We start from the raw sequence: 11,243 nt of genomic DNA on the forward strand, positions 1-11,243 counted from the left end.
TTCAAGTTTATGCGAGCGAGAGTGAAGGAGAACTATAGAAAGTATGTTTATGTGTGTCTCATGAAGTGCGAGCGCAGGGGAAAGATATTGTTAACCCACTATCAATACAACATAATAGTGTACGTTGCATACACAAACTGATAAAGTTTTAAGAGCAAAGTAAGCATGCTTACGCACGTTTATATAGGTGATTCCTTGTCAAATCGAGTAAGCCACGGCTTTTTCACGAGACACAATATGAACAAGTTTTTTATGTCAGTAATTTATCTACATTTCATTTAAATTTTTAGGCCTTTGAATTGTATTTTTTCATGTATTCAAAAGTTCAAGATACAGACAAGTTCTCAATTTTAGCAGAAATTGAAAATGCATATCTTATAACTAACGGATCATTTAAAACTCAAGCTGTCTGAAAAGCATACCATAATCGTATCGTATCACCCGCGCAAAGTTTTTCTAATCAAATTTGACAGAGACTCAGCCATATTTATTACATACTAACATAGACAAGTTTGTGCATGCACAGGGAACTTCATACACAGCCTCTTGTTTTCCTTCCTTCCTCTGCCGTCGAGATACCATGTGTTTTCTCGACTATGCACACACGCGCGCGCGCGCATTTGAGATGCTAAAATCGCGCAGCGTCGTGAGGTATTTCCGTGTGCGTATGTATAATAGCGAGCTTGAATAGCGCATACATATATTCGGCACTTCAATTGGAGCTTACATCGTAGCGCCGTATAGATGTGGGTGAACGCCTTGGAGAATTCGATCCACGAGCCAGAACTTTTGCTCGTGTGCCACAGGCACTTCTCTCTTTCTAACTTTTGTGTATGTGTGCGCGCATGTGTGTACGCGAGCATGCATCGGTATATCTATATGCGGCTGTATAGGTATACGCCCATCTATACATATATATATTTTACTAAATCAGGTGGTCTACTCGCCCGCGCGCGCACACAGACACGGAGCAAAGCTAAGATTGTACGTACGAGACTAACTTCGCTAGCGTGACTCGACGAATTAATTGCTCTAGCGCGAAAGCCGCGTACTCTCTCGCTCTCTTCCCCCACTCTCCCCCCTCTATCTTTCTCTGTCTCGCCTATATAAGTCTTTTTGAGAGATTGCAACAAGTTCATTAAAAACTTTACGGGCGAAGACGCAAAATCACCGCGACAGTGTGTTCCACACGTATCGAGTGCAAAATTGTTGCGCGCTCAACGAGTCGGAAGCCAATTTTTATTTTTATTTTATCGACGTTATATATCCCCGAAAATACGCTCGATGAAGGGCTTTCCATCATACTACGTTTTATTTATTTACCTTCGCACTTGGCACGTCGATTAAAATACCAAAAAAGGTCCGTTTGTTCGACCGTAATTAAATGTAAAAGCCGAACGAGCGAGCAAGCGAGCGCGGGACATTTGATAAAGGAGCGCGTACATAGTTGTCGTTGGGAAAAATGCTAATTCTTTGCAAGTAGTCCAGCAGTTGCAAAGCAAGCAAGAGAGAGAGAGAGAGAGAGAGAGAGAGAGAGAGAGAGAGAGACCCCCGCAGGAGAAGCTGCAATGAGAGGATGAAATTGCACTCGAGTCACGTCTTACGATCGGGCGTGTAGTAGTAATTGAATTGTTCGACTAGAAGTAGTCTCTGATTATCTGGACGAGACCGGAGCAGACCCCGCCTTCGAGAACGAGAGGAAAGCGTCTCTTATATATACCGTTGCCTATTCCATACATACAGCTATATACGTGTAATATGCGATTCTGGTCTCTCTCTCTTTCTCTCTCTCTCTCTCTCTCTCTCTGATATAGATGCGTTAGAGGTGGTGAGTGAGCGTGTAGTAGTATTATATAACGCTGATATCATCATTAGCTCTCGCTCGCCTCGCGGAGAAAAACTACGCTTTGCTGCCTTCAATAATCGCCCTTTTTTCATATTCCTTCTTTTGTTCGTCTCGAGCTGAATTTTAATCGATCGGTCGCAAAGGAGCTAAGTCAGGAATTATAAAAATTAAAATGTGTATCCATCTAAATCGCGAGTCAGCGAAAAAATTTTTGAAGCTTTTCGGTATCGAGACGCGCTTCGTCATGGCTTTATCAAACAGTCTGAGATTTTACATTACAAATTGCCATTTTCTCCTATTACAATAGCTAATTTTCCAAAGCCTTCCACGGATACATAATAGTATTAATTTAATCACCAGACAAGCAAGAAATTTTACGCTCTTTCTCCGGGGAGATTCACTATTGCTGTGCGCGTGCTCGTGGAATGCGTTATTATATGCAATGCATTTTGACATAATATGCAAGAATTTATGAACGCGCTGCATGAAAAGTTGATTGGTTTAGGATTACAAGTCAAGATATTAGATTTATGAATAGCTCGCGCAAGAATACTGCAGCACACAGTGTATTAAGCTTCGTAACTTTTATTTACTTTTTCTCCAGACAGCCACATGAGTTTTTTAAAAATACGTTTCCGTATTTTCAACGAGTAATAACAAACCTGTAATGACTTATCAAGTGGAAAATAATTGAAAAAAACCTTTATGCAGACGAATTTATCTACTGCTTCCACTAAGACGTAATGTATACCAAACCGAATGACAATTTTCCAACGAGTATATTGCGTAGCGTTTGTGAATTAATGTTATATACTGGCACGAGTTAAATGAACGCTTTTGTACCAAGTCTATTTTCCCCCGTTCGAGGGAGTATACACGGAGAAGCGATGCATTAGCAAGCAAGCCAATTTAAAAATATTCTCTCAACAACTTGTTTAAGGTCATTTGGGTTTAAACAGTTGGATCCGTATATTACTCTTTCGGCCTCTCTTTTTCTTTCTCTTTTCGGAAGCATGTAAAATTAGGAGAGAGAAAAAAAACGAATTCTTCACTCGTCGCAACAAAATGCAGATTTATGAGAGATGTGAAAGTAAATCTGCCGAACAAGTGCAAAAAGAAATTCGAATCAAAATGAGAAAATATTTTATGGCGTACTTATTGCTCAGCTACGAAATTTCATTATTTGACTTTGGCTCGATGCATAAAATGAATATTTTACTTTTTGAAAGAGCGAAGTATGAAAATAAGCTTGTTTATCAACAGCAAGACTGATATAATTTATTTTATAATGTGATTAGAGTTTCGTAGTGGGATGACGAGTTATTTGCAAAAACTTTAATTGGTATCAAAATTTTATTTATTTATTGTTTTAAATTTATTTATTGTTATGATTCAGAAATATTATCAATTTTGTCGCAACGAAATTCTTAGTCATGATGTACATAAATACACGAGCAGTCTCTATATGTACGTATGTATGTAAGTAAATAAAGTGTACGTAAATATCTAAGCTATCCTGATTTATTTTTCAGACGTTCCAAATAAAGGTAATATTTATCGATTTCGTTCTTTCGAATGATCGTGCTCTGTAATGCGCCAATCTCAAGAAGATTATTTTTCCTCGAACTCGTTGGAGACATTATAGCATTGCGAACAGAACGACGTTAAATGTATCAGCTTGAAAGCTGACACAGCAAGGAGGCTCCTAGTTATAAAATGATTTTTTTTCAAATCTTGCTTGTATTTTTTCTTCCGAAAACGAAGCAAATTTAAACATCGCATGTGTGTATTCACAGTCGTTTGCCCTTCCAAACGCCCGCGTGCGCTTTTATACTATAACAAATGCGAATCGCGTTTTGCGTGCACCCGTTATACCTATGAGAGGAGAAAAAGTGAGAGAGAGAGAAGTAAAAAAAATTGGAAAGCGAAGGCCTTGCACGTATACACACGTACAAATAAAGTAGAAATAAAAATAGTTCAACCAAAAAAAATGATTTGGAAATAATTATCCTAACTTCAGCCCTAGAGTAAAAGGAATCAGGAGAAACACTAGAAAAAACTGTTAATGAGCTTATGATTAAAATTTATGAATTTATATACAAATACTAGATTTTGTTTCATGAAAGTTAACTTCATATTGGTACAAAAATACATGTAAGAAACAAAGATAAATAGCTCATCTTTTTACGTTTATGTTGGCTTCCGGGAGATTTTTTTGTAAATCAATCAAGGAATTGCAAGTTCTCGAAAAAACCCAACTTTACAGTCCGTTAGATAAGCTTTGTATAACCCACAATCCATTACATTCCGAATGTATATTTATAAAGAGCATAAAAATAAATAGCTCGTCAAGATTCCCCGACGCCTGTAAAAAATGCTTTCGATTCATCTAGAGCGCGCGGCTGGGCGGGGAAGCGGCAAATTCTTGTATTATAAGCCCGCGCGCCATTGTGGTTTTTATCTTTACTTTCATGTATTATTCTATGACTAAATCTCGACACATTCATGTATCTCTTTCAGCCGAGACTTGGTTCTCTCTCTCTTTTTTTTTCCTCTACTTTTCTTTACTCGGTGGCGCTTTAACTACGCTCGGTCAATTCCCTCGCACGCGGCCTTCCTTTCCCTTTTCTTTATTAACTTACCAGAACTCCCCTTTGGCGCTCTGCAACTACTGGCCTCAACCGCTATTGCGTGTCCAGACAAAATACACTCGTGCGCGCGAGCGCGTGCGATCTCGATAGACTCTATAATTATGCCATTTTATCTTCATCAGTTTTTCCTCTCTCTCTCTCTCTCTCTCTCTTTCTCTTTCACGTGCACGCGCATGCACGTTTTCTTCTCTTTCTCTCTCTCTCTCTCTCTCGCTTTGTACGTATAAAAGAGCTTGAGAGTACGTGTGTGTACATATATATATATATATATATCTGCACACGTTGACGCACACCGGAGTAGTTAAATTGCACTTGCGTGAGCATTCCTGTAGACGCGCCGAGGTTTGTTCGCCGACTTTTTCATTTGGAAAGGTGGAAATGAATGGGAGTAGCGAGAGAAGCATTTAAATTTCGACCCGGCTAAGACAACTTCTGTAGCCAACTTATGAGTTTTTAAGTAAACTCGATCAAATTATCATTCAGGCTTTCGTACATTCGAGAAATTCAAACTTTAATCTTTAGCAGTAATTCGGATTTTATGGCACACTCTGCGGGCATTCAATTGGCGCATTTCTATGCCATTTCGTTTGACAAACTGTTTCTCGCGTTAATGGCTAATTAGTTGAAAAGCCGGGGAGTTAATTTTTTCCTAAACCACAAAATCCGCCGAGAACCCTCTCGACGGGCATGAAAAGCGTTTAAATACTTCTTAAATCTCGTAACTCGAGTCAATGTGTCATTTGTCATTTCAAACTCTGTTATTAAAGCTCAGCGCAAGGGATTGATGTCCCTCTCATTAACCATATGTTAGAACACCATCGAGGCAAATCTGATCCTTTAGAAGCGTTAAAAGCACTGCTTCGCACTAGGTGAGCAGCGTCAAAGGGCACTGCCGAGCTTTGTAAACCTATATCTCATTTATATACGATCATTCGCACACAGAAGCATGTGCAACATGTACGCACATGCACACACGCACATACCAACACAATCGTAGAAACTTCAATAACTTCAAAAGCAAATTCGAGCAGGTATATTGTACACAGATGTATTACCCGTATACAATTCAAGGACGTCGAAGTAATTCGAATTAAATTGAACGGACAGAATTTCACTGTGTTAAAGGTCACCGTCAAGTGTGTCAACGTTGGAATATTTAATTTCACACCGGTGCCCAGTAAACTTTCGTATACTTCTTCGTTAGTTGTTTAAGAAAAGATTCTTACCCGAGACTTGACATAAATAAACGTGGCGGCAAGTTTCTCGAGGAAATAAATTATACTTTTTACCGTCGAAAAAAATTTCCCGTAAAATTTTAATAAATTTACTCGGGTTTTAATGAAAAACTCTATTGGGGTACGACTGACTGTAGATAAATTAAGAAAGTCGTACATTTTAATAAGGGCAGAAACATGTGTGCAAATTCACGTTGGTTATTAAAGAATTTTTTAATGTTATAATTGATTTATTGGCTTTCAATATCAATCAAAAATACACCCCGATCATAGCAACAGCAGAAATTTCAAGGCGCTTCGTTATTAAAATCGATTATTATCTCGCGCTTACTTATATATAGTGCGTTTGCTTGTAACAGCCAATGCGCTGGGGAAAATGAGAAAAAGAAAGATTTCGTTGATGCAGATAAAACCTTTAGAGATAATCTAAAAATGACTTGAAATTTAATTATCAACTCGACGTAATTACGAGGAGATTAATCAAATTTCGCCACTGCATAATCACCAAAACACGGGACTAAATTCTTTGAAAAATCAAGCAGATTTTTTCCTTCGTTTAGAAAGTTCAACGGAAGACTTTAATCTATCTTCTAAAAAAAATCTTACGAAACTATATTTGGACACACTTGCTGTGCACTCGATTGTGTTTGCTTAACCCCCTAAATATGAATAAAAAAATACAATTTCCTGATAATAGTTGCACACTATTTACTCGTCATACGTATGGAAGAGAATTTGCAATTTGACAATATTATCTATCATAACTCGCATTCTAGCACAATTCCCCTTGGCCAAAGCACAAATTGCATTTTCATGCGCTAGTTCATAGTATAACTAGATTAAAGTTGATTAATTATGTTGCATGTATTAAATATTTCTCTGTACTATCGATAATTTTGCGTAAAATCTTTTTCATCCACAAGATCACGCATCTATAAAGCTTTAATTCAAATTTGATCATTTCTTTGGGAAAATTTTTACTTTTGCTCGACAGGCGTTTCCAAATCCCGCCACGAGGCAAAATTGAGAGCGCCAAAGAGAGTGTCATGCATAGACTGAAAAATGAAAGGCAAAAAAAGGTGAAAGAAGAAAAAGAATAACTTACCGCGCTGTCGAAATTGCACGAAGCAGAGCGTCAGGAGTAGCATCGCTAGTCTCCGCGAGAGATTCATCCTCGAGGCTCCAGTGGCGCAGCAACTGTCCCGTATATACATATATTTGTACATGGTATAGACCAGTGAAGGCTAAGAAGGAGCTCGAGTCGACTCGTCAAGCGTTGCATTCGCTGAGCTAGGATCTCTGATTACTAACGCAATATGCGCTCACGAGGAGTCGCGCCGCCACCACCGCGCCACACCACGACACCGCTGCCACTCGCTACTCTGCCTCTGCTGTTGCTTCTTCGTCGTCGTCGTCGTCGTCTTCTTCTACTTCTTCTTCGTCTTCGCGTGTTGCCAGGATACTTCCTTATTTTTTTCGAGCTCGTTGCGCTTAAAGCCTTCTCATGCTATTGCTTCTTGTAACTACGTTCGTCTGAGCAAAAAAAGATAAAAACAAATTTTTATAAATGAGGAGCGAGACTCTCTCTCTCCTTCTACACACACCTTAATGAACGTGATGACGTATATATGAAAAATATATAACGCGAAGCGCGCGAGAGAGTTCCTATATTTACCCGAGAGAAAAGCGCAGGGAGCTAGGAGCGCCGCTGTCATCTCACGATGTATTTATATATACAAGACAAGACGACGACACCTCCGTTAGCCGTTATTTTCCTTACGTTATACGTAATAATCATGACAAAATTTAAGTAAACTCATATTTATAGGATATTTTTCCCTTCAAACTAGGGTAAAAAATGAAAATCAATCAATAAACTAAGTTTCCTAAAGCTATTAGTTATTAGTATTTTGAAAGAATAATTTGTGTAATCAGTGAATTAAGATTAATCAAGCTAGTCAATTTTTCAAGTCAAATGACATATCTCGTTTGAAAATTCATAACAAATAAACTAGAACAGATATTATTTAATTATAAAATCTCTATTCTGTTGCCGAATCATGGGACTAATTGAACCTTGACACGATGTGAATATGAGACAGTTTTCTGGGAAGCCATGCGCATTTATACGAGTACATTCGAGGAGTATTATACATACTATCGCGAGTATATGTGTGTGTGCATGCGTGCGTATATATACATAAGGAATGTTAAAGAGAGCGAGAAAAGATGTAGGTATTCTAGTTTAAAATTGTGTGGTTTTAGAAGAGCGAGAAAGGGAGAAAGAGAGCGGGTATAAATGGGAAATGTATGCGTGCACATTGCCCTTTCGGATTTGAAATTCAAATTATATCCTTTCGGTTCAGGTATACACGAAAGGTGTGTGCATGTAGGTAGGTATGTGCACAGAGCGGTATTAAGGATGATACTTGAACCGCATGAATTTCCGACGATAAAACGCGCATGTCGATCTTTTGACTCGCGTTTAACTTGCAGAAAATATTACATCGTTTTTTTTCTCTTGCTTTTTCCTCCAGCATTTCTCGCGTGATAAAAATTTTTTTCTCCAGCAAAAAAGGGCGCTCGACGATCGATCTAAGGTATAAAATTACGGAGCGCGAATGGTTTGCGAAAAAAAAGCTCGTGTTATTCCGAAGCGCCGCGCGTCAATTAATTGTATTCCCTGCGTGTAAGCATGCAGCCGCGCGCGTACACCGACACTGCACTCACACACACACGTCTAGTCGCGAGGGTACAGAGTACACTCGGAAGGGATAGGTGCGCGCACGAGCGCGCGACGTCTTTTTGATAAGTACAAGAGTTGACAGGTGTAAAGTAAGCTGAAGTGAGCTTAAGCTGCACGCGGCAAAGCTGCTCGTAGCTGCCACAGTGGAAAAGCCTCGCTCTAGCTCTTGCGCTCTCTCTCTCTTCTGTCTCTCTTTCTTTAGGGTACCAGCAGCAGCAGCAGCAGCGTGTGTTACCGCGGCGCTGTGAAATTAACGCCACGCGACACTGATGACGTGGCTCTTTCTTCGATAAACATGAAACGGTGACTTGTGCAAGCGTATGTAAATTTACTAGTTGGGTAATTTGAGTTTGAGAAACGCACCGTGCCGCTGCTACGCGCGAACTTGTTGTTCTCTCGCGTTCTGGCACACGTAATGGTATTTCGAATATAAATATAGCCTATTTTTTTATTTTTTTTAATGCATAAAACCCCCCGGGGCGAGCTGCGTTATCCAAATATTCGCGCCTACCGGACAAGATCGTTATTTTAATGGAAATTCAACTGGACTATTTGAGCATGAATAAATTGAGAGTTTGAAATTGTTTGTGTTTTCATTTGCGTGCGCGCACAATTTTGATGAAATTAATGACTTTTACTGCAGTCTAGGTTAAAAAAAAAAAATTATTTAATTTCAAAAAAAGTTTTTTTTTTATACAAAAAAGAATGTTCGATGTTATACAGATCTCATTTCTCAGCAACATCTTAGCCTTAAAAAGACTTTTTTAATAAATACTTTGACAATAAATGAACGGTCGATTAAAATGATAGTTTTACAACAACCCACGTAAAAAAATTAATGTCAATATTTGCACCAAACATGAGCCATATTTGGTGCACACTTGGGCCAGTTTAGATGCATTAATCTTTTTTAAGCGGGAATATTTTAAAATTTATCTCAAATAACATCTGGCTACATGAAAAGAACCATTTTACTCAATATTCTCAATTTCATAATGGTCAAATGCATAGATAAAAATGATTCGAGAAAGATTGTAATATTCACGAATAACGGGGTTGGTTATTCCAAAAATATTCGTAAAAAGAACTTGAAAAATGATACTGGAAAAACATGCAATCAAATCAATCGTTCAGGTACACGTATGACGTCAATCAAAAAATAATAGGCACCGAGAATTGAAAAAACAGCTTTTAATAGGAGAAAATTCGTTTTAATAATATTTGAAAATTAATTAATTACATCTTTGCTGGTAAAAGTAATAATTGAGGAAAAGTATCAGGGAAGCTATATTCAATCCACCGGCATATCACGATAAAAGTTAAACGCTCATTCAGGGCTTTAAATTGTCTCATTTAACGCAAACGTACTTAATAGCGTAGCCAAGGTTTCATATTCTCAAAGAGCTTCACACCCCCGCTTTCGTCGTCGTCTGCTACAAGCAGGCTGGGTGCATTTATTAAAATCGATAAATATGCGACGTTGATACTCTTATAATATATTATAAGAAGTCAAAGGAAGTCGGTAGTACTGATACACTTTTCTGATTGATATTTCTCAACGAATATCATTAACGAGACGCAGCGAGAGCAACCGCAAAATTTAAATGGAATCGAGAAATCAAGTTAAATTTTATCTAATCATAAATAACCGATCGAGTTATTTTTTGTTTGAATAAAAGCACAATCACTATCGCGACATTTTCGAGAGAAACTCCGAGTTGGGAACTGAGTATGAGATTTTAACTTTCTATCGAGTTCGTGAATTTAACACAATTGATCCTGCAGTCTTGTCAAGAAAGCTCAGTGCAGTTATTTTATGATTAATGAATTTATTCTATTATCAGTTGTGGTTGACGTACTCTATGATTAAATTTGAATTTCTTATTCAATTGTAGGCAAACTCAAGATTAAAATATAGAAAATCCAAAATAAGAACGGATACCATGCGTAACGGAAAATTTTCTTTTCAACTATTGCTTTGATTTTTGATTAAAACCTGAATACAGATATTCATTCAAAATTTTAAAAGTACAGAAATAATTATCAATGACTAAAAATTAAAAATGTACGAAGATCTTTTTAAAAGTGGTAATGATTTTGAAAGATTTATTTACAAAATTTATTCGAAAGTGTATTAGATATTGCTGAGAATTAAGGTGTTGCACAATTTCGTATACGAATTTCCCCTGAATAGCCAGACCCGAAAAATCTACATTGAGCAGAAGCAAACAGTCTAGCTCCTTTTGACTGCAAAGATAATAATGCAAATATAACATACTCACGAAACCAAGTGAATATTTGAAAATTAATGTATTTTTCTGAATTTTTACAAATAATACGAAAATAATGAGCATGTAAATTTTATTTAAGCGCAAATTTTTTCATTTTGTTAGTAAGCAGTTCTTTTAAACTAAACTTTAGCTTTTCTGCTGAAATCTCATATGCTAACGTGAAAATTCAAAAGATAACCAAAGAATTTGCGAAAAACGTACACTTTCATCATATCTTGATCTCCGCAAGTTTTGTGCGCCAAGACTGCGAGCCGTGAGGATTCGCAACGAACACTAAAAAGTTACAAAAGTGCCGGGGCTTTCACAACTTTTCATCCGCTTCATATCACTGACACACAATTTGATAACACATAAACCAATTACGAACACAAATATTTGACCATCACTGGTAATACTATTGAGAAACTCGAGAGCGGATCTCTATGGCTCGGTCAAACTGGTCGGTGCACGTGCACGGATGGGGGCTGCGATAAA

General features: G+C 37.7%; 1 protein-coding gene across 1 annotated transcript in view; it reads right to left on the minus strand.

The window, feature by feature from the left end:
* The window catches only part of LOC106650449 (cell adhesion molecule 2-like), a 35,491-nt gene extending 24,248 nt beyond the window's left edge, over nucleotides 1–11,243 (minus strand). The window contains exons 1-2 of the mRNA XM_014368438.2: nucleotides 10,971–11,243; nucleotides 6,838–7,265 (exon numbers count right to left, since the gene is read on the minus strand). Of these exons, the coding sequence (XP_014223924.1) occupies nucleotides 6,838–6,958 (121 nt within the window). The 5' untranslated portion in view covers nucleotides 6,959–7,265; nucleotides 10,971–11,243. The remainder of the gene's footprint in view (nucleotides 1–6,837; nucleotides 7,266–10,970) is intronic.

Source organism: Trichogramma pretiosum, unplaced genomic scaffold (assembly GCF_000599845.2).
Source record: "Trichogramma pretiosum strain Unisexual culture from Peru unplaced genomic scaffold, Tpre_2.0 scaffold154, whole genome shotgun sequence".
NCBI lineage: Eukaryota > Metazoa > Arthropoda > Insecta > Hymenoptera > Trichogrammatidae > Trichogramma > Trichogramma pretiosum.